The sequence below is a fragment of the Pteropus alecto genome, unplaced genomic scaffold (genome assembly GCF_000325575.1).
Source record: "Pteropus alecto unplaced genomic scaffold, ASM32557v1 scaffold106, whole genome shotgun sequence".
Lineage (NCBI taxonomy): Eukaryota > Metazoa > Chordata > Mammalia > Chiroptera > Pteropodidae > Pteropus > Pteropus alecto.
Genome location: NW_006442103.1, coordinates 11,491,574 through 11,513,244, shown reverse-complemented (window position 1 = coordinate 11,513,244; position 21,671 = coordinate 11,491,574). Strand labels below are relative to the sequence as shown.

The window sequence follows — 21,671 nt, the reverse complement described above, 5'->3', positions numbered from 1 at the left end:
TACTAAGTGGCTATTTTTCAAAAGAAACTCAGGCTATAATCACACCAAAAACTTTATTTTTATCAAAGATCTAATCACTTCATCTTCGTACTACTATGTAACATAAATTTAAATATGAAAAACTTCCTAATATGCTTTAGACTAGAACAGAAGTTCTCAAAATATGGTTCAGGACAGAGGTTTAGAAAACAACTATTTCCCTAATAATGCTATGACACACTCTCCCGTAAATGCACAGTTTTCCAAAGGGTATGGATATACAACACATGCTATAGCAAGGAACTGGATGCAGAAGCAGGTATGAGAACCAAAGTGCTTTCTATAAGCCAACTGTTAGAGAGACTTGCAAAAATGAGAAATGATCTCACGCTTCTAACTCCTTTCTTACTAAAAGCAATGTTTCATTACTTCTCTGAATCTCGTCCTCTTAGTTCTCAGAGCTATTTCATTCATTCATACACTTTTATTTTATTCCCTTAGTTTTCCTACTGGATCCTCTTCTTCCTTCCTCCCCTACTGCCTTTTCTGTAACAATCACTCCCTCCCACTATCTTTCCTCTCCACTGGACTGCCGCCTCCAGCATACAAACATGTACTCCTATCTCCCATCCTACCCACAAAAACCTCCTATAATTCCATGATCCCTCCAGCTTCTGCTCCCTTACCCTGTTCCCTCTCAAATCAAACTTTTTCAAAAGTCTACAATATGATTCCATTTCCTTAGCTCTTATGTACTCTTCAACCCACCCCAGGGTGGTTATGGCACCATCACCTTTCTAAAGCTGCTTTTATCAAGTGCAGCTACCTCTGTGTTCCCATATCATCTTCTTCCTCTTCTTTACTTGACAGTCAAGTAAAGACACATTCTTTCCATTCAAGTATGAGACATGTTCTTCTGTGCTGGATCCTTTGATCCCACCTACTCTTTTAAAGGCTGAGAGCTACTCGAGAGCTCAGTCTCGAGTTCTTCTCTTCTCTCTCCAGTCTCTCCCTAGACAACCTCGTTGTTCCTATGGATTTTTATTTTTAACTATTTTATTTATTTTTGAAAAGGTAATTCATGGACATAGGACAAAATACAAAAGACACAAAAGATTATGCAGTGGTGACTATAATCCTACCTACCACCACTATTCCCAGCTACCTGACTCCATTCCCATGGAAGGAACTGTTATCTGTAGCTTATTTACCCTTGCAGACATAGTCTGAAGTTTATAACATCTCCCCCGTCACTCTCCCTCTTTTATAAAACAGAAGTGGTAGTCTGCTCTATTTGGTATGTTTTTCCCCCCTGAAATAATATATCTTGGATATCACTACATATCTATATATGTAAAGCTGTTGCATTCTTTTTAATGGTTATATAGTAGTCTACTCAAACTATGTATTAAAAACTTACTTTACTAGTCCCTACGATAGACATTTAGGTGGCTTTCAAACTCTTGCCACTGTAAAGAATGTTGCAATGGATATCCTTAACCATGTCATTTTGTACATGTAAACTTCGTGTGAGGTAAATTTCCAGAAAGGGACTTGCTAAATTGAACATTACATGCATTTAAAATGACAGATTTTCTCAAACTTCACCACAGAGGTACTAATTTACACTCCTAATAGAAACCTAATTCTCATGAAATTAAATCTTACTGATATACTCATGGCACCCCAAATCATATCACAAGCTTCTCTTTTAAGTTATTATCTTGAGGATCTAATTGTTTATTTGATGCATTTACTCGAACATCTCACAGACATACCAAATTTGACATGACTCTTGATTTTCACTCTCAAATTTGTTCATTCTCCAGTGTTTCCCTTCTACTCACATGGTCCATCCGTAACATTAGTAGTTCAACTAGAAATTTGGGAGTCATCTTTGACAGCTTCTTCTCTCCTAGTCCCCACAGCAATCCAGCACCGAGTTACGTCAGTTCTACCTTCTAGTTCATTCTCAAAACATCCAGTTTTCTCTTCATGGCTGCTATGGTCCTACCATAAGCTTCCACAAACAATAACCTGGTGGATTACATGAACTCCCAACTCTCAGAGTAACGTCTTTCACACCTACTGTTTCTCATCTAAGTTACGCAAAGTGCACTCTTTACAACATACATCTAATTCTGTCGCCTCCACTTCCAGCTCTACCTTCAACAGCTTCTCATAGTCATTGGGAATCAGTTCCAAGTTCTCATATGATCTTCAAGTCATGATCTGGCCCCTGCCTATCTCTCGCCTCACTTCCCTCTACTTTCTCCCTTGCTCACTCCTGCCCCAGCAACTGTGACCTTTCTCTTAGTTGTTTAATGCTAATTTAGGTTCACATGTCATGGGGGCTTAACAATCTGTACTTTTCTTTCCAAGTATCTCTCTCATAATCAAGTATTTCTTTGTTTAATTGCATATTTATCACATCCTCCACAATAATGTAAGCTCTATGAGCAATTGTGATGGTTTTTGTTTACTGTTGTAACCCTATAGTCTGACATTGTAGAAGCTCAATAAATATTTATTAAAAAAATACAGATCATAAACAAAAAAAACCCTTCATTCCACTGAAGTCTGGGGGCGAGTAGGGCAGGACTTACTCCACTGGTACCTGTAATGATCATTCTCCCCTACTGGAATGTAAGTTTCTCAAAAATGAGAACAATCTTATTCCTCTTTGAATCATGAACACTACTAGTGCTTGAAATAGAGTAGGTACCCAATAAATATTTGGTAAATGAAAGAATGAATGAGCCGCCATTATAAAACTACACCTCCATGGTTACTAAATGAATCCCTGTCCCCTCTGGGCCAGATATTAGGCATATAAAAAATACTGCCACCTTTTCTCTTTAGTGAATAGAAGTTTCAAAGCAAGAAAATAATGTTCTTCTTGCAGTATCCTAATTAGTTATAGTTACATGGCTAACTTACCAGAGCAGACTTCCCCACGCCTCCTGAACCAAGGACCACTAGCTTGTACTCACGCATGATGTGGTCTGTTTAAATACTGACAATCTGGGGAAAAAAAAAAAAAAAATCAAAACTTAGTAAATATGCTAAGATTAGCCTAAGAATGTACAACTGTTACATGAAAATGAGATTTTGTTTTTTGTTTGCTTTTCCCCTTAAGACTATCAAGGGGAGACAGAGGCGACACAGCAAAATCATGCTCATTTTAACATAAGTGTATAGAACTACTGCCAAGTATTTTAATTCATTAAAGATCATCTTTGACTAGCATCGGTCAGCCTGTTCACGTTACTTCTGAGAATGTTTAACCAGAAAATAAGATGATTAAAAGTAGTGGTTGTAACTATAGTCATGAACACAATTATTTATGAAGCTATCATTTAAACGTGTGTACTTTTTTGAAAAGTTCACTCATGAGCTTTAATGTACATGCTATTTTATTCTCTTAAAATATCAAGTAGTAATTCTATACTATTTTGTTCATTATTGTATTAGAGCTGAACCATGTAAAATGTTACCTTGAAATTAGGATAGGAATGGAAGAGTGTCGATGAATGTTAAAACTCTATAGGTAGGTATTAGTAATATACTCCAGAAGGCCCAAATTTCTAGAGATAAAAAGTGAATATAAACTTTTTCAACTCCAATTTTCAACTTTTTGAACTCCAATTCTCCAATGCTATCTTTATTTATTTATTTTTTTGTACAACCCCTTGGAGCACCCTTCTAGTTGCTAAATAGATCCATGGTTATCTTAAAAGGTAAAAAGGGCAGGAAAGAATTTCCAATGGCTCTGATGGAATAAGTAGGAATGGACTTTCCATCCCACAGTAACAGCTAAAACACCAGACAAAATATATGAAAACGAATGTTTTCAGACATTGGACAATAAGCAGTGTAAGACTCTGATCTCTGAGGGGCGAGAAGAAAACAAAGTGAGACCTATGACTGCCCTGGCAATGCCCCACTTGAAGGCACTTTCAGCCTGTGGTGCTGGGAGGAAGAGCTCAAGCAGAGACCAAAAGCATGCCAGAGAGACTCTGCATAGAAAATTCCATTATCTGCACGGTGGTCCACCTGAGTCTGTGGCCAATCTTTAAGGCAGGTATGCAGGATGAACTCCATGAGGTAAGACAAAGAACAGGGATCTACAAGCTGAACAATTCCCAGAATGCTAGGAAATATTGGTATTCTGACCAGAAAAGTCCTCCTTGCTGAAAGACAAGCAATGAATTCATCTGCGACTCCAGAAGATTCACACTTGAATAGCAGAGGTAAAGATGCTCTAGAGTAAAAAGATGTTCTAGATGCTTCCTAATAAAGCTTAAAAACAAGCCTCAAAAAAATAGTCAATCCACAGGTAACTCAACTGCTTGTCAGAACAAAATACAAAATTCAGTAAAAGAAAAATTATTTGCCACTCAACAATGTAAAATTTACAATGTCCATAGCATCCAATAAAAAATTAGTAGACATAAAAAGAAAATATGACCTGAAAACAGGGTGAAATGAGTCAATTCTAACAGTCTCAGAAATGAGAAAAAATAGTAAGGACTCTAAAACTGCTATTATAAATATGTTCAAGGATTTAAGGGAAAACACAATGAGGAGAGAAATGAGAGACATAAGAAAGAATCAAAACCCACTTCTAGGGTTTGAAAATATGTATATTTGTAAAGAAAGTATCACTGAATACGATTAACAATATATTAAATACTACAGAAGAAAATTTCAGAGGCACTAAGATGCAGCTAGAAAAAACGTGAGTAGGAGGGAGAAAAGAAGAAACAGAAGAAAACAGACGAGGAGAACTGCAGAACAATATCAAAAATATTTTCCACATTTGATAAAAAATATATATCAACAGATTCAAGAATTTCAATGAACCCTCTCCTCAGTACAAATACAAAGAGAAGTACAAGGCACCATAATCAAATTCCTGAATAGTTGTCAAAAAGAGAAAATCTTATAAGCAAGAGAAAAAAGTTTAGATGCAGAGGAACAAATTTAAGAAAATATGTAGACTTTTAGACTATGCAAGACAGAAGAAACATCTTTAGATGCTTAAAGGAAAAAGGGTCAACCTAGATGCTAAATACAATGAACATTCTTCAAAAATGAAAGTAAAAGTTTTTTTCAGATTAAAAATAAGTTGGATGGAAAAAAGTCACCAGCAAATAAAAAGCAAAGGAAGTTCTTCAGGTGGAAGAAAATGAAAAGAAAAAACTTGGATCTACATAAAAAAATGAACTGCTGATAGATACAACATAGATAAAAATACGCTAAGCAAAATAAACCAGACGAAAAAGAGTGAATACTATATAATTCCACTTAAATAAAATTCTAGAAAAGGTAAACTAAGTTACAGCGCCAGAAAGCTGCTTGGGCCCAGCGGTGCCAGGGCGGGAGTGATGACAACGAAGGTGCTTAAGGGAACGTTCTGGGGTGAGAATGAGATGCACCTCGACTGCGACGGTGGTTAATGGGTGTATACATTTATCAAAACTCATCGAACTGTACATTTAAAATAGGTAAATTACACATGATATGTATATTATAGATCAACAGAAGTAGTTTAAGAAAATTCGATGGGAAAAAGAGGAAAATTTCTCAGAATACCAATTACATACATAGTGTTATGAACTGAATGTGTCCCCCATAAATTCTTAAGGTGAAACTCTTCCCCTAATTTGATGGTATTAAGAGGTGGAGCTGTTGGTAATTAATATTAGATGAGGTCATAAGGGCAGAGTCCTCGAGAGTGGGATTAATATGTATTTCCCAGCATCAAGTAGCTCAAGGAGGAAGAAAAAACAACTTCCACACGATGTGAACAGTTACTACAGAGACAACATTAAAGGGCTGGAGAGGGATGGAGGAACAGAGGAGAGTGCAAGACAGTTTTTCGATTTAAGATGCATAAGAGCTAAGTGAAAAACTGAATAGGAATGTTCCAGGTATGCAGGGAAAGTCACTCTACGCAGAGGAAAGAGCTTGAGCAAATACTCTAAACCGTGAAGCAGAGAAGCTCCAGGGAATACCACATAGCTCGGTGTAGAAAATGAGGCTGGGTATGGAGACTGGGTTATGCTTGCAAAGGCACTTGCCATGTTAAAGAGTTGACATTTTATTTAGTAAGCAATGGGGAGAAAACAGTGATGTTTTAAATAGTAATATAGTTAGATATATATATTCTGGAAAAGTAATACTATATATAAAATGGACTGAAGGAGAGAGACTAGAGGCAGGGAGAACAGTTAGGAAGCTACTGTAATACCTCAGGTGGACAATGACACAGTGGCACCAGCACTATGGCTGAAGAGGGGACAATGGCTTCTGAAGGTAAAACTGAGAAGACTCTGTAACTGATTAGAGGTTATTATTATGGGGAATGAAGACGAGTCAAGGATAACTCCTAGATATCTAGCCTGAATAAATTAGGTGGCTGGTAGCATATTTCTCATTAAGATAGGAAATACAAAAGGAGGTTTAAAAAGAAAGTTAATAGTTTCGGCCGAAAGTTAAGTTTGAGATTCTTATGGGAAAGCAGGTGAAGACATCTGATATATATATTTAAAAATCCAGGTCTGGAAGCTCAGTAGAAAGCAGTGGGCTAGGGGGTCACAGCTGGAAGAATCGTTGTTATAAGAGATGGTAGTAGCTGAAAACACAGTAGATGGGATCAACCAAGGAGCATTTATTCAGCGAAAACAGAAGAAAGCTAAGAACTGAGCCCTGAGAAACACCCACATGTTACTATATAGACAGACAAAAAGCCTGAGGAAAACGTGAGGTAGGAGAGGTTTGAGCCAGATACCAGTCATCCTATACCCACCTCTCTGCATCAGGTGGTTCTCTAATTTCCATGAAAAAAAAAAAAATACTATTAAATGCAGGTGCATATGTTTGACCCAGACAGATCTCCAAATTCTAATTCCCCTTCCAAGCCTCAAGTGATTCTCAGTTTGAGGACTGCTGTCATTTTAATGAGATGTGAATTCATCATTTCTCTAATCCAAAAAATATGTTATCTTTCAAGAGGGAATCCTATTATAGCAAGGCTCATTTGTACTCCCCAAATTGCCTCCTGGGCAACAAAATTTGAGGAAAGCACTCTAGACATAGCCAAATTATTCTGGGTATTCTGTAACAATAAAGTATTTGGCCTCTATTCCTCAATTCAAGTGGTAAGATAGTCAAGTTCCAAAGACACTTTTCTATGTATAGAAAATTACTGTCTTTACACATAACAAATACCATGGCTTATGAATGTAAATCCACATGCACACATGCAAACACAAGAATGATACCACTAAGAAAACACTTTTACAATCTATTAAAAAAAAAATTTAAGTGGAAAAAAAGAAAACACACGAATACCCAATAAAGAATAATGTAGATTAATATTTTCTTTTTAAAGGGGTTAGTTCTAACTTATTACTGCCAAGTTAGAAAACCACTATGTTCTTCCAAGCAAATCCCATGCCTTTTTATGGAGATCTCTTGTGCCCTGTGCTCCCAACACAGCACGAGAAAATTTCTCACTCTGGTTAAGATTTCCTGACAAATACGGAGGACAAGAATAAACATTACACAATGTTTAAATTTAAGTCAATCTTGAGTCCCTGACATTATGGTCTAAAGTTATAATATACCAATTTTTTCATTCTTCTTTTAGCAAAAGTACTTCTAAATTTCACAAAATAACCTAACTTGATTGTCTTTATGACATAAATTGATCCCAACTTTGTTTTTAAATATGTAAACTAATTACAAGATGAAATAGTTTCTCCTGAACAACTAAACTGACAAAACAAGATTTATTAAAGGAAATTTAGTTCTGACAAGAAATTTTGGCAAAAAATTATTTCATATTAAGAAGAACTGAAGGTAGTTTCTTAACAAGCAGTTATTTTCTTGGTTATATTTAAACATTTACAGAAGCCACGAGTATTTTAAAACTGACAACTGACCACAACATGCTGAAAGTAGGGTGGTGGTAAGTATAAAAATCATGGTTTAAGATTTAACTTTCTGAAATAAAGAACAGTGTTCATCATAGTACATCATAATGGAAATTCAACTTTTTGTAACATGAAATCACATTATTTTCCTGTTGAATCTTCTTGATACTTTTCCTTCTTGTTCTTCTCCAGACTAGTACTTTGAGGAGGAAGATGTATATAGATGTATAAAATGATCAGACATAATGTACTTGTAAATGAAGTTTATAAATTAGTCTTAACACTCTTAAAATCAGGCATGCTCAGCCCACCCGTACTTCCCACCCTTTCCCACAATGAAAGGAGATAAACTCCTATAAATAGAAGATGTCAACACAGACTCTCAAAAAGAGCAGATAATTAATCAGATTTGAGGAAAACAATCAGAGGCAATAAATTCAACAAATGAAACAAAAATCAAACAAAACGCCTATAAAAGATTATAAAGTAAATGTAACAACCTTAAAGAAACTTGTGAAGTTACCAAGTCTATGTAAAAGACACATTGGAAACTTAGGAAATAAAATATTACCATCAAAAAAAAGTTCAGTAGACAAGTTGAAAAAAAAAAATGGATAGAACTGAAAACCAAGTTAGTGAACCAATGTACTGAAACCACCCAAAGAATGCAGAACAAAAGGACAAAGATGGAATTTATGAAAGAAAGAGGTAAGAAGAATATATTCCAAGTTCTATCAGCTAACTGACAGGAAGCCTAGACGTTGAACAGAAAAATACAAGAAATAATAGGACATTTCCAGAGGTAAATTAAGAAAGTTAGGAATCCTCATTTCAGTGTCAGATGAATGCAGTCATCATTATCATCATCAGATTTACAAATGAAAACACTATAGTTGAAATTTCAAATCACTAAAAGTTAAGACAAAAATCTTAAAAGTTTCTAGAGAGAAAAAATATATTCCCCTCCCCTTGAACGTGGGAGAGTTTAGTAAAACAGCAGAAGTGATGTCGTCTGATTTCTGAAGCTAGAAAGGGTCCCAGAACTGTCCAGCTGCCCTGAAACTGCCACTTTGGAGAGACCACAGAGACAGTGTGGCCTGAGGAGCCCTAGCTGTTTGCATCCTTCCTCTCAGAACCATGAAGAGTCAAGCCTTCGGGATGATTCCAGAGAGTACCACCTGTGGGCAACACCCTGAGAGACCTCAGGCCAGATCCACCCCGCTGAGCCACTCCCTCATTCCAGAGTCAAGAACTATGAGCAATTACATGTTAGAGTGTTCTAGCCACTACATTTTGGAAGGGTTTGATAACTAAAATCAGAAGAAAAGAAAAATGGACAAACTGCAAATAAATAAAAAGATGTCAGACAATCCAAACACATCATTAACTACATTAATAAGTATTCAATAGGAAAATTAAAAATTACAAGGCAAAATATGCAAAAGTTGAAATTATATAGACAATTTGACCAAATAATGAATCAACTTAACCCAACAGATCTATATAGAACACCACACCCAACGACTGCAAATTATGCATTTTTTTTTCAAATGCACATGGATCAGCAGAACAGATTATGCTGAGCCACAAATCAGGTCTCGACAAATTTCAAAGGACCGAAATCATAGTACAGTGTATATTCTAACCACCATGCAATTAAACTAGAAATCAATCCAACTACCCAATCTCAAAATGTTTGTAAGTTAAACATCACAATTCTAAATAACACATGGATCAAAGGAGAAACCAAAAAAAAAGGAAAATAATTCAAGGCGTAATAAGAAATCATGGCAAGCAAATAAATCAGTAAAAATTACACCTAAACTCTAATTATCACTGTAAATACATACAAAAAATCTAGAAGTAAAACTCCATGATTATCTCAACACTTAGGTTTGGGAAGAGTTAGAAAGTAAAGGCATGTTAGAGTTTTTCTCTTGCTTAGGAAAAGGATGAAGATACTGAATCTATATATACACATTGAAAAAAATCTAAACGTGAAAAATATGTCGACAACTAGATTATAACTTAAAAATTACTAGAGAAAAAATGGTAAAAAACAAAACAAAACAAAAAACCCCTGACCAATTCAACCAGTTAGAAAATAAAAAATAAACAGGAAAGAAAGGTAAACAAAAGAAATAGGAATAAGACAAAACAGATCAGTAGCCCTAATACAATAAAAACGAATCCTCTTACATCCTAATTTTGCAAACCACAAATGATTAACAATCTGACTTAGAAAATGTAACAACCTTAAAGAAACTTCTGAAGTTGCCAAATCTATGTAAGACACATTAGAAACTTAGAAAATAAAATATGACCATCTCTCTCTCTTTCTCTCTCTCTCTCTCTCTCACACACACACACACACACACACACACAGTAGATGGGCTGATAAGAAAAATGGATATAGCTGAAAACCAAGTTAGTGACTCAATATACTGAAACCACCCAAAGAATGCAAAACAAAAGGAGAGACATGGAATGTATAAAGAATTAAGAAGGATAAATTCCAAGTTCTACCAGCTACAAATTCTCAATCATAATCTCAAATATCTCTATTTGATTTTTCTTCACGTCTGGATTCTGCTTAGATAACCGTTAGATCTTCTCGTGCTCTTTTTATATTAGTTGGGACATAGACCAGGTTGCTGCAATAAGAGACCCTACAGTGGCTTAAACAAAATTCAGGTATTTTTCCCCTCTCATGTGTCAGTCAGAAGGGACAGGGCGAGGGCGGGTTTGCATCTTAGCAGTCTGCGAGAGGTAAACTCTTCGTCCTTGTCATCCTTAGAGTATTGCCCTCTTCACATAGCTAAAAGCGGTTCGTCACTACGTCCACACTCCAGTCCACGGAAAGGAAGGAGGGAAAGGGGCACCCCTTTCCTCGTACAAGCATGACTTTCACTTGCATCCAAATTGCCAAAACCTTGTCACACAGTCAAACACTACGGTCACAGAAAGACAGTGAAATGGAAGCTGTAGCTGGACAGCAAGGCAGCCAAGGAATATATCCACTACTGAGAAGGAAAAATCAATCAAGGAAAACTAGCAATTTCTGCCACAATTTTCCAATTCTCTTTTCTTCTCTTACGTATTTTCCATCCCTGTCTCTTTATTTTGGTTCATTTATCTTTCAGATCGTCTACTAGTTCAATAATTCTCTAGTCTATTATTAAAACTATTGAGTTCTACATTTTTTAATCTATATCTTTCATTTCTAGAAGTTCCTCCCCACCTTCCCTCCCCAAAGAGTCTCACTCTCCTTCTCATAAGCAGCACAGTGAAATGTTGAAAAGCCTGAACTTAGGATCCACACTGCCTGGCCAGAATCCTGCTCTACGGCCAGAATCCTGCTCTACCACTTATAACCTGACTACACCTTTTCCTCCTAATGCTGAAAACTAGGAATGCTTCTAATTAACGGAAAGGAGAATATCACAGTATCCAAAATGATCCCATACTCTGTGACTCTGGGTACAACATTTGCTCCTGGATCCTTGGATCCATGAGCTGTCAAAGAGTAAATGCCTGTTGTATTTTAGCAATATAGTAAAGGATCAAAAAGTACATCAAAGTGGACCCCTATTATCATCACAGGCAAATAAGACATCTGTGAACTGTGAAGAAAATTTTATAGGCAGTGACTGATATAAAAAAAAATTTTTATATTTTAAAATTTTTGACAAAAAAAAATTTTTTCCTTAAAAGAGAAGGTTTACTAAATTAGGTTTACTAATTTATGCTAAGTATAGCTAAATATATCAATTCCAGATTCTCGATAAATAATACATTTCCATAGAGGTATTTACTCTAACCTTATTCCCTTGGCATTGCCACATAAATTATATAATCAAAATTTCAAAATTTAAGACTAACACAAAAACAAGCCATAGCTAATTAAAAAGTATAAATTTAGAATAATTTCTAAAGCAAAATGGCAGAACTGTCTACATTTCTGAAATCTTTATTTTTTTAAAGACTACTTCTTATAACCAGCAAAAATGCTGTGACCTTCCCTGGAAAGTAATATGATGTGGCCAAGAGCAACTGAATTTTATTTATCATTTATAAAGCTCTTTCCTTTAATATTTTTTAGTTCGTCAAAATCAAAACTGTGTATCATTATCCCCATTATAAAGATGAGGAAACCATACAAAGTTTAACCTGGGTTAAATGACTTAGGCATGAAATAACTAGGAGGCTGTACTCAAACCCATGCCTCCTAATTTTAAATGTCATTCTCTTTTCAATGTATTACGCTTTGTTATATAACAACAACAAAAGTAGCATACATTTACTGAGAGCTTACCATATGCCAGGGACTGCTGTAAGATCCTCACTAAAGGCTTATGAGGTAGGTACTAGTAATTTGCCCATGCCACACATCTAGGAAGAGGAGCTGTGATTCAAACTCAGGCAGTCTGGTTCCAAAGTTCACACTCTTTAACCAACACGCTAACCTACCTCTACTTGTACATGTACAGAGAAATTTGCATATGTGGAGAGTATCTTTGGAAGGCAACTCAAAATGAGGGGATATGGAAAGAAGGGAGATTTTTCACTTTTTGCTTTGCATGTATTTCTTGAAGTCAGGCAGAGGAAGGGGGTGCAGGTAGAGGGAGTATTATAACAGAGGAGGAATTCCATGAAAAAAGGCACAGATTCAAAAGAATGAAGACTCTGATGAAAAACTATTTTTTAAAAAAGTCTAGGTGGCTTGAGCACTTACAGTGAAAGGTAGAGGGAAAGGAATGAGTACAGATGTGGTTCAAACAGTAAATCGGCAACCTACCAAAGTCCCTGTATGACATCTTAAGAACTTGAAACTTTCTGATCACAGAGAAGAAGCCACCTAAGGTTTCCGAGCAAAGAATTTGCAAAAGAAAAAAAAAAAACTATAAAAAAAACTATAAAAATTGTACAGGTTGGAACAAAAGCACGAGACACTAGAGTAGGAAGACCAACCAGTTAGGAGGCCAAGGAATGGGGCTGGGATTTGAAATAGAGAGTCAATCTTAAAGTAGGGAACATAGTTCTGCAATGTTGCTGTGAACATCAAATGAGATAATGCATACATAGCACTTAGCACAGTGACTGACAAATATTATTCACTAAAAAATAACTACTACTATCACTGCTTTACTACTTAAGTAAGTAGGGTGTCACTGGTATTTTGAGAAGAATTGTGGAAAGGTAATATAAGACACGAATGGATAGCACTGTCATATTAGGAACCCCAAATCTGGAGCCAACATAATGAAATTTGATTCTAAACCTTATTGAATTGAAGGGTCCACAGTTCCTGAAAACCATAAACACACAGACGGAAGTGGAGACCTAGGAACTCAAATTAATAACCTCTGATTGAAAGGAAAGATCCTTCTGCTGGCATATATGGATCCAAAACCAAGCTCTGTGTATTGTATGAGCCTAAATTATCTGACCCTATTAACATGCAATTTCCTTAGTAATAAAACGAAACTAGATTAAGACAATGCTCATGAAAATGAAACAATATAACATGTATTAGGCACATATAAAATGTCTAAAACAGGAGAAATTAAATGCTTTTTCCTTCCCAAAGGGAAAACAAATAAGAGGATCAATGTTTTGGTTTAATGAGAACATTGCCACATTAGAAACTATGGTTAGGACCCTAATTTATTAGTCTGTTTGCTTTAATAACTCACATTTGTCTTACCAAGGCCAGAATGTCATGACTTTCCAATTCTCATAAACTCTGACGTTCTATACAGGTTCCAAACTTTCTTTTTGTATGACCATCAACCCTAGCAGACTGAGCTACCACCAGCTTACACCTAGATCACTGTAATAGCCTCTCATCTGATCTCTCCCCACATCCAATTTCCCGACTCCAGTCTTTTTTCCACAATGGAGCTAGAATGACCTTTATAAAGAGATTAATCATGTTAGTGACCCTCTTCCCAAATTCCTCCAGTGATCTTCCACTAACCTTAAGGACAAAGACCAAAAATGTTAATATGGCCTACGAGGGTCTGCACAGCTTGGTCCTTAATTCTCAGTCTAGCTTCATCTCAAAATGTGCTCCCACTTGTTCACAATGCTCTAGCTAAACTGGCTTTCCTTCATTTTCTCCAATGTGCCATGCTCTCTCCTGCCAAGGGCACGGACCAGCTGATAAAATGTTTTGGAGAAAAATGAAGGAGAAAGGGGAATAGGGAGTCCATAGGGCATAGAGATTTGTAATTTGAAAAAAAGTGATACTGAGCAGAGACCTAAAGGTGATGGGAAATTAGAGAACACTTATGCAGACATCTGAAGGAAATACATGGAAAGGTCCTGAGATGCCAGGTAACCTCCATCAAGAGAAAGGAGGGCACCCTAACTGGAGGGCAGTGAGGAAGTGAGTAGTAGGAGATAAGGTAAGAGATAAAACGGACAGCTAAATACAGGCTTTTAGGCCACAGTAAGGACTATGGCTTTTACTTGGTATGAGATGGTAAGTCATTGGATGGTTTTGAGCAAAGGATAACAGGTTATACCATACGAACACTAATCGAAAGAAAGCTTGAGTAGCTATATTAATTTCAGACAAAGTAGACTTCAGAGCAATAAAAATTATCAGGGATAAAGAGGGGCATTACAGGGAGAAAAAAAAGAAAAGAAAAAGAAAAAAATTTAAATCATTTCTTCAATTAAATAAATTAAAAAAATAAAAAATAAAGAGGGGCATTACATAATGATAAAGGGTCAATTCTCCAAGAGGAGATAGCAATAATTAATGTGTACGTGTCTAACCATGGAGTGCCAAATACATGAGGCAAAAACTGATAGAAAAAGGAGAAACAGATGAATCCACTACTATAACTGGAGATTTTAATACCCCTTTATCAGTAACTGACAGATCCAGCAGGCAGAAAATCATTAAAGACGAAGCTGAAGTGAACAACACCATCGATCAATTGGATCTAATTGATATTTACAGAATACTTCATCCAACAACAAAAGACACATTTTCAAGTGCACATGAAACATTTAGCAAGACAGACCATAATCTAGACTATAAAGTAAGTGTTAATAAATTTAAAGGAATTTAAATCACACAAAGTACGTTTTCTGACCACAATGGAATTAACTTAGAAATCAATTACAGAAAACACATTTTAAAAATCTCCAAATATCTGGAAACTAAATAAACATACCTCTAAATAATCCATGATTCGCAGAAGAAATCAAAATGGAAATTAGTATTTGAACAGAATGAAAATGAAAATACAACATATCAAAATCTGTGGAATAGAGAACCCAGAAATCAACCCTTATATACATAGTCAAATGATTTAACAGAGTGCTAATACCATTCAATGAGGAAAGAACAGTCTTTTCAACGAATGATGGTAGGAAAACAGGATATTCACATGTGAAAAAATTAATTTGGACCTATACTTTACACTTTATACAAAACTTAATTCAAAATGGATCAAAAACTTAAACATAAGAGCAAAACTATGAAACTCTTTGAAGATAAGGAAAAGCTTCAAATAAACAAATAAACAAATGAAGAAACCAGAAAATAACAAGTGCTGGTAGGATGTGGAGAAATCAGAACCCTTGTGCACTGCTGGCGGCAATGTGAAAACATGGAGGTTCTCAAAAGATTGCAAATTGAATTACCATATGATCCAACAATTCCACTTCTGGGTATACACCCAAGAGAACTGAAAGCAAGGACCCCAAAACAGGTATTTGTAGTATACCCATGTTCATGGCAGCATTATTGACAATATCCGAAAGTAGAAGCTACCCAAGTGGCCATCAACAGATGAAGAGATAAAATGTGGTAGACACACACATACACACAATGGAATATTACTCAGCCCTAAAAAGGAAAATTCTGACACATGCTACATGGATGAACCTTGAGAACATCATGGTAAATGAAATGAGGCAGGCATGAAAGGATAAATACTATAAAATTCCACTTACAGTACCTAGAGTAGTCAATAGTCAAATTCATAGACAGAAAGTAAAATGGTGGTTGCTGGGGGTGGGGGAGAAGGAGGAATAGGGAGTTAGTGTTTAATGGGTACAGAGTTTCAGTTTGGGAAGATGAAAAAGATTCTGAGGCAGGATGGTGGTAACAGTATCACAAAAATGTGAATGTACTTAATGCCAATGAACTTACACTTAAAACAGTCACAATAGTAAATTTTATATTTTGTATTTTGCCACAATTCTAAAAAAAAAAAAAAGGTAATTCACCATATTAATTAAAAAAAAAAAAAATAGGTAGAGAAGCCAGCGAAGCAGGTCAATAAGCAGCAACCAGTGAGGCAGGAGGAAAACCACATGAGGTTTCTTGGAACAAAGAGGAAAAAATATTTCAAAGAAGGGGAAGTGATCAACTCTTACATGCTGATGGCAAGTTAGATGACTGAGAACTGACCACTGGAGGTCACTGGTCACTTGAAGAGCTAACTCCAATGGCATAACCTAGGGCCAAAGGCCTGGGACTGGGAGGTAAGAAATTGGAAATCGCAAGATAGACAATTTTTTTTTTTGAATCTGCTTAAAGAACAGAGAAACAGGATGGACAGGACTACAAGGAAAAAGGATTCTGGGTTCAAGAGAGGTTTTGTTTTATTTATTTTTACAGTAAGCAGTTCAGGACATCAGACATTTATGAATGAACTATTCTCAAGACTGGGTTCACTGCCTGACACTAGCAGTTACAGTGCTGCAATTCTGAATCCTACCTTTTCTCTTCATACATTATCTCACCATTGTTTTTTCTCAAGATCATTATATTTTTAAAATAAAACTCTTTAACAAATAATATTACAATAAGTGTACAATGATTTAACTATCCTTTTTGCTGGTTATGTCCAACCATTATGTCATATGATAGATAATGTTACAATGAATCTTTGCACATAAGTTTTTATCTAGAGTTGTCATTTTTTTCTTTGAGTTACATACGCAGATGGATCATTAACTAGACCTAAGGTTAGGAACATTTTTAAGGTTCTTCATGGATAATTAATAGTTTTATCAATCTACATTCCCATCAGGAATATATGAGTCCCATTTCACCAAATCCCTAACAGCACAGAGTTGCAGCTTAAAACTTATTTCAACTTAAATATTCTTATTTTCTTAATTATATCATCAAAATGTCTTATCATTCTTTAACTGGTGGGGTAAACTGTTTTTCAAATATTTATCAATCACACATTTTTTCTTTGGTGAACTGTTATTTTTCCATCATCTGTCTTTGAAAAAAGTTTTTCCTATCAGTCTGTTTTGTTAATTATTATTAATTAATAATCTGTTAATTATTAACAAAAGGACAGCCACCATTTTGATTATTCCAGGTTTTCCCTCCAGGTGTTATTTTAGTTGTTTATCATATTCAAGTTAATTTTTGTTAATTATGTTTAATCTAACATTCCTTTGTCATTTTCCCTTCATTGTTCACGATTTGGTTTATTACTGCTAAGAAAGGGTATCAGTGGATTAAAGCGAAAGACTGGATTTAGAAATGAAAGTTCTGTTGTAAGGAAGTTAAGAGTCTCTTGTGCTATTAATATCTGGTTTATTCTGGTCTCCATTTAAATGAGAGTTCAGAAAGTTTATATGTCTAATAAATAAGTATATAATAAAATCTGGTAAAAGCAATTAGAACAACAGGACTTGGATTCAGTATGCTGTAATTAAGTGCTGGCTCTAACCACTTATCAACTGGAAGACTGTGGACTTCTAAACCTCACTCAATTCTCATAATCTATTAATAGAGGCATCACACTTACTGAGGGCTTACTATGTGTCAAGCATGATTCTAAGAATTTTACTTTTGTTGACTTATTTAAAATACAGCTCTAGCATATTATAATCACCACTTTACATAAGAAGAAACATATAAGCTAGAGAGGTAAGGTAACTCACCAAAACTCACATACAATTAGTAAATGGCAGAACCAGGATTTGAACCTAGGCTTTCTTCAGTGCCCCCCATCCTGGCTTCTACTCACTCTATTACATGGCCTCTTTCATCTTTAAAATGGGAATGGTACCATCTACCTCATAGATGGGTGAAAGGATTAAATATACATGAAAGAACTTTATAAAGTGTAAAGTGGTCAGGTATGAAGAACAGTAGTATTATTAAGGATATTTTTTAAATAACAAAAAAATGAGATACTTTGTATGACTTAAAATTGGTTAAAAACAAAACAAAAAAGATGATACAGCAAATTTCTCAGAGCATACACGTACTGAGAACTAAAATCCTTACAGTAACTGTGGCAGACAGCCCTTAGGTCTTGCTTTCTGGCTGAAATAAAAAATTCCTGCCTGAGGCCAGAAGAATATATAATTTATTCCATGAAAATGATAGCGCAAAGCGTGATTCCTTGGAAGCCAAATAAGCTAAATATGCCAGTTTAAAAGTGCCATGAAAACCAGACACTCAGCTTGTCCGTCTTCCTCTTGCATCTCGCCATGTCTTCCTCTGCTGTGAAACAACAGTACCTTGTTTTGTACCCCTTCCTGAGATCTGTAATGCCATACATACCCACTTCCTCTTTTTCTATCCAAATCCTCCATGCCCTGTGGAGTGCATTTCCAGCTCCAACTTCAATGTTGTATCCATTAACTCATGTCTTTAGTCTTTTCTTCTTTACCTGACCTATCATTACTTCTTTTATACACTCTACCTGATCTCTGGTAACATTTCCTTTTTTTTTTTTTTGAGGTATAATTCAATTACCATAAAATTCACTATTTTAAAGTGTGCAACGCAGTCGGTTAGAGCAGCGGTCCCCAACCTTTTCAGCACCAAAGACCGGTGCTCCTATGAGAATCTAACACCTGATGATCTGAGGTGGAGCTGAGGCGGTGACGCTAGTGCTAGGGAGCGGCTGAAAATGCAGATGAAGCTTCATTTGCTCACCTCTTGCTGAGGCCTGGTTCCTAACAGGCCACGGACTAGTACTGGTCTGCGGCCCCAGGGTTGGGGATCCCTGGTTTAAAGTATATTCACATTTCATCACTCTTAAAAGAAACCCCACATGATCAGCAGTCACCTCCCCCTTCCCCGTCCTTCCAGCCTCTGGCAGCCACTATTCTACTTTCTGTCTTTATGGATTTGACTAATCTAGACATTTCTATAAACAGAATAATAGAATATGTGGCCCTTTTTTTCCGGCTTCCTTCGTTTATAATGTTTTTCAAGGTTCATTCATGTTGTAGCATGTATCAATACTTCACTTCTTTTTATGGCTGAATAATATTCCATTTTATAGTTAAATCATGTTCTGCTTATCCATTCATCAGCTGATGGACATGAGTTATTTCCACTTTTTGGCTATTATGACTAATAACGTTATGAACATAGTGTACAAGTTTTTATAGGAACATGTTTCCAATTCTCTTGGATATATATATCTAGAGTAGAATTGCTGGATCATATGGTAACTTTATGTTTAACTTTTTGAGGCATTGCCAAACTTTCTACAGCAGCCCTACCATTTAACATTCCACCAGCAACGTATGTTCCAATCTCCCCATATCCTTGTCAACACTTGCATTGTCCATTTTTTTTATTTCAGCTTTTCCAGTGGATGTAAATAGTATCTCACTGTGGTTTTGATTTGCATCCCCCTAACGTCTTTAGTTATATTTTGATTTGATATACATCCTCTAATTCATTGTCAGCAAACTCTTTCTGTCAAAGGCCAGATAGTAAACATTTTATGCTTCCTGGGCCACATATGGACTATATTACATATTCTCCTGTTTTTTTTCTTTCTTTTAGTTTGTTTTTTAAACGACAAAAGCAAAAGCCATTCTTAGCTTAAGGGCCATACAAGAACAGGCCTTTCTTTCATAATTAGCTTTGCCCTCTCTATCAATATCAACTTTGCGGAAAGCAAGGTAAAGACTATTTTGTTTTCCTTCATAGTGCCCTGCACAGTGCCCATGAATACAAGAGCACAAGTTCTAAAAATATCTGAACCGAACTTCTTGCACAGTGTCCCCAGTTTAAAAGAAGATTATGTATCTCCCAAGTATTTACACACTATAAGTTAAGCATACTAGTTTTCTAAATGATTACTAAAAGTAAAGTCATTTTTTCTTTTGAGAGTAGGCAGCTTGACTAAAAATACTGTAAGAATCAGAGAAAAAAACTTTTCATAATACCCTTTGAATCAAAATTATATTTAGTCTATTAACATCTCTAAGTTCTAAAGCAACAAATAAAATTAAAATTATAGTAATATACTATGGCAGAACTTGATATTCACTCTTCTAACCTGATATATAGCCCTGACCCCCACCGTTTAAAAAAAAAAAAAAATCAAATCAGAAGATACATATTTCTGGCAAACGTGAAAATCTGTAATTTTAATAATTTGAGTTTTACATTCTAGAAATGATAGGTTGTTCATATAGAAGGAACTGATTCTACAGAGAAGTGCATTGATATAGAAGAATGAAAACTAATGTAAGAGATAGCAGACATAACTAGCTGGGCAAGTCACTGAACTTCAAAGCCCAGATTTTTCATCTTTAAAAGTAGACAGTATTCCATCTGTCCCACCTCTTTATAAAATTGGGAAGATCAAATGAGACAAAGTTTATAAAAGTTTGTAAAAAGCCCTCTATAAATATCACTCATATACTGTTAAGAAGAATTCTAAACCAAAATCAAGTTTTCACTATTGAAACAAATAAATATAAACAAGAGTTCTCTGGGTCTTCATAATTATAACAAGACTTTTCCTAATGGTCCCAAAGACATCAGTGAAGCCTAGGGTGGTTCTTTATTAAGGCTTTCTAACAGGCGAATGGAAATCAGCACACTCTGGTCTCACATAAAGGTTAACCAAGTGTATAAAAGCATTCAAACCGGTTCCCCAGGTCTAGGAATCTAAGATAACACTCATTCTTCTGCATCTTAGCTTATTCTCGCTAAAAGGAATAATGTACCAAATATTCCTCTAAATACTAAACTGCCTGCTAAAAATTCAACTGGAACCAAATGGTAACCTCAAAATTCAAGTCAGAATCAGTAGTAAGGTTTTGATCAACAGAAAAAGTGATAATGAAGCAATGATATCTTCCGTGCTAAGTACTTTATATGGGCCATATCGTTGGATTTTCATGACCGTAAGGTATGAGTATAGCTAAAGAAAGTGAGGCCAAGAAAACTATCTTACCAAAGAACACAGCAATTTGTATGGCTGGGATCAGAATTTAGGCAACATGACTTCAGGGTCTACATTCTTAACCTAAACTGCTGTCTTACTAAATTTTGTTGATCAGATTTCATTTTCTATAGTAAAAGCAAAACGAAAACAAAATCCAAGGAAAAGGTAAAATTTCCAGATGTGTGTTTCATCTCATTTTCTTTCCACATCTAACTACTACGAAACTAAATGAAAGGCAGATATGACCGACGACAACACAAAAAATAGGGTGATGGATGAAGGGCTGAGATGATACAGCCTACATGCTAAAAACAGCTTCTATCTAATATTTTTTAAGTTCAAAATTAAGCCTTATTTTTGTAGGTTTCTTTGCTCACAGTTGCTGAATTCTTTTAAGAAAGCTCATTCCAATGACTTTAAGTCTATAGGTACTGTGTTAAAAATGTGCTGAAGTACTTGCCACAGAGTAGGAGTACATTAAATACTTGAAATACTAGTTGTTGGCAGAAATGATTACCAGGAAATATTTTTAATCACCCAGGGCCACCCA

The 21,671-nt window shown here is 35.6% G+C and overlaps 1 protein-coding gene across 1 annotated transcript in view; it reads right to left on the bottom strand.

The window, feature by feature from the left end:
* RAP1A (RAP1A, member of RAS oncogene family) overlaps nt 1-21,671 on the bottom strand; it is a 53,345-nt gene that overhangs the window by 13,987 nt on the left and 17,687 nt on the right. Inside the window, exon 2 of the mRNA XM_006919639.3 lies at nt 2,920-3,003. Coding sequence (XP_006919701.1) covers nt 2,920-2,976 — 57 coding nt within the window. The 5' untranslated portion in view covers nt 2,977-3,003. The remainder of the gene's footprint in view (nt 1-2,919; nt 3,004-21,671) is intronic.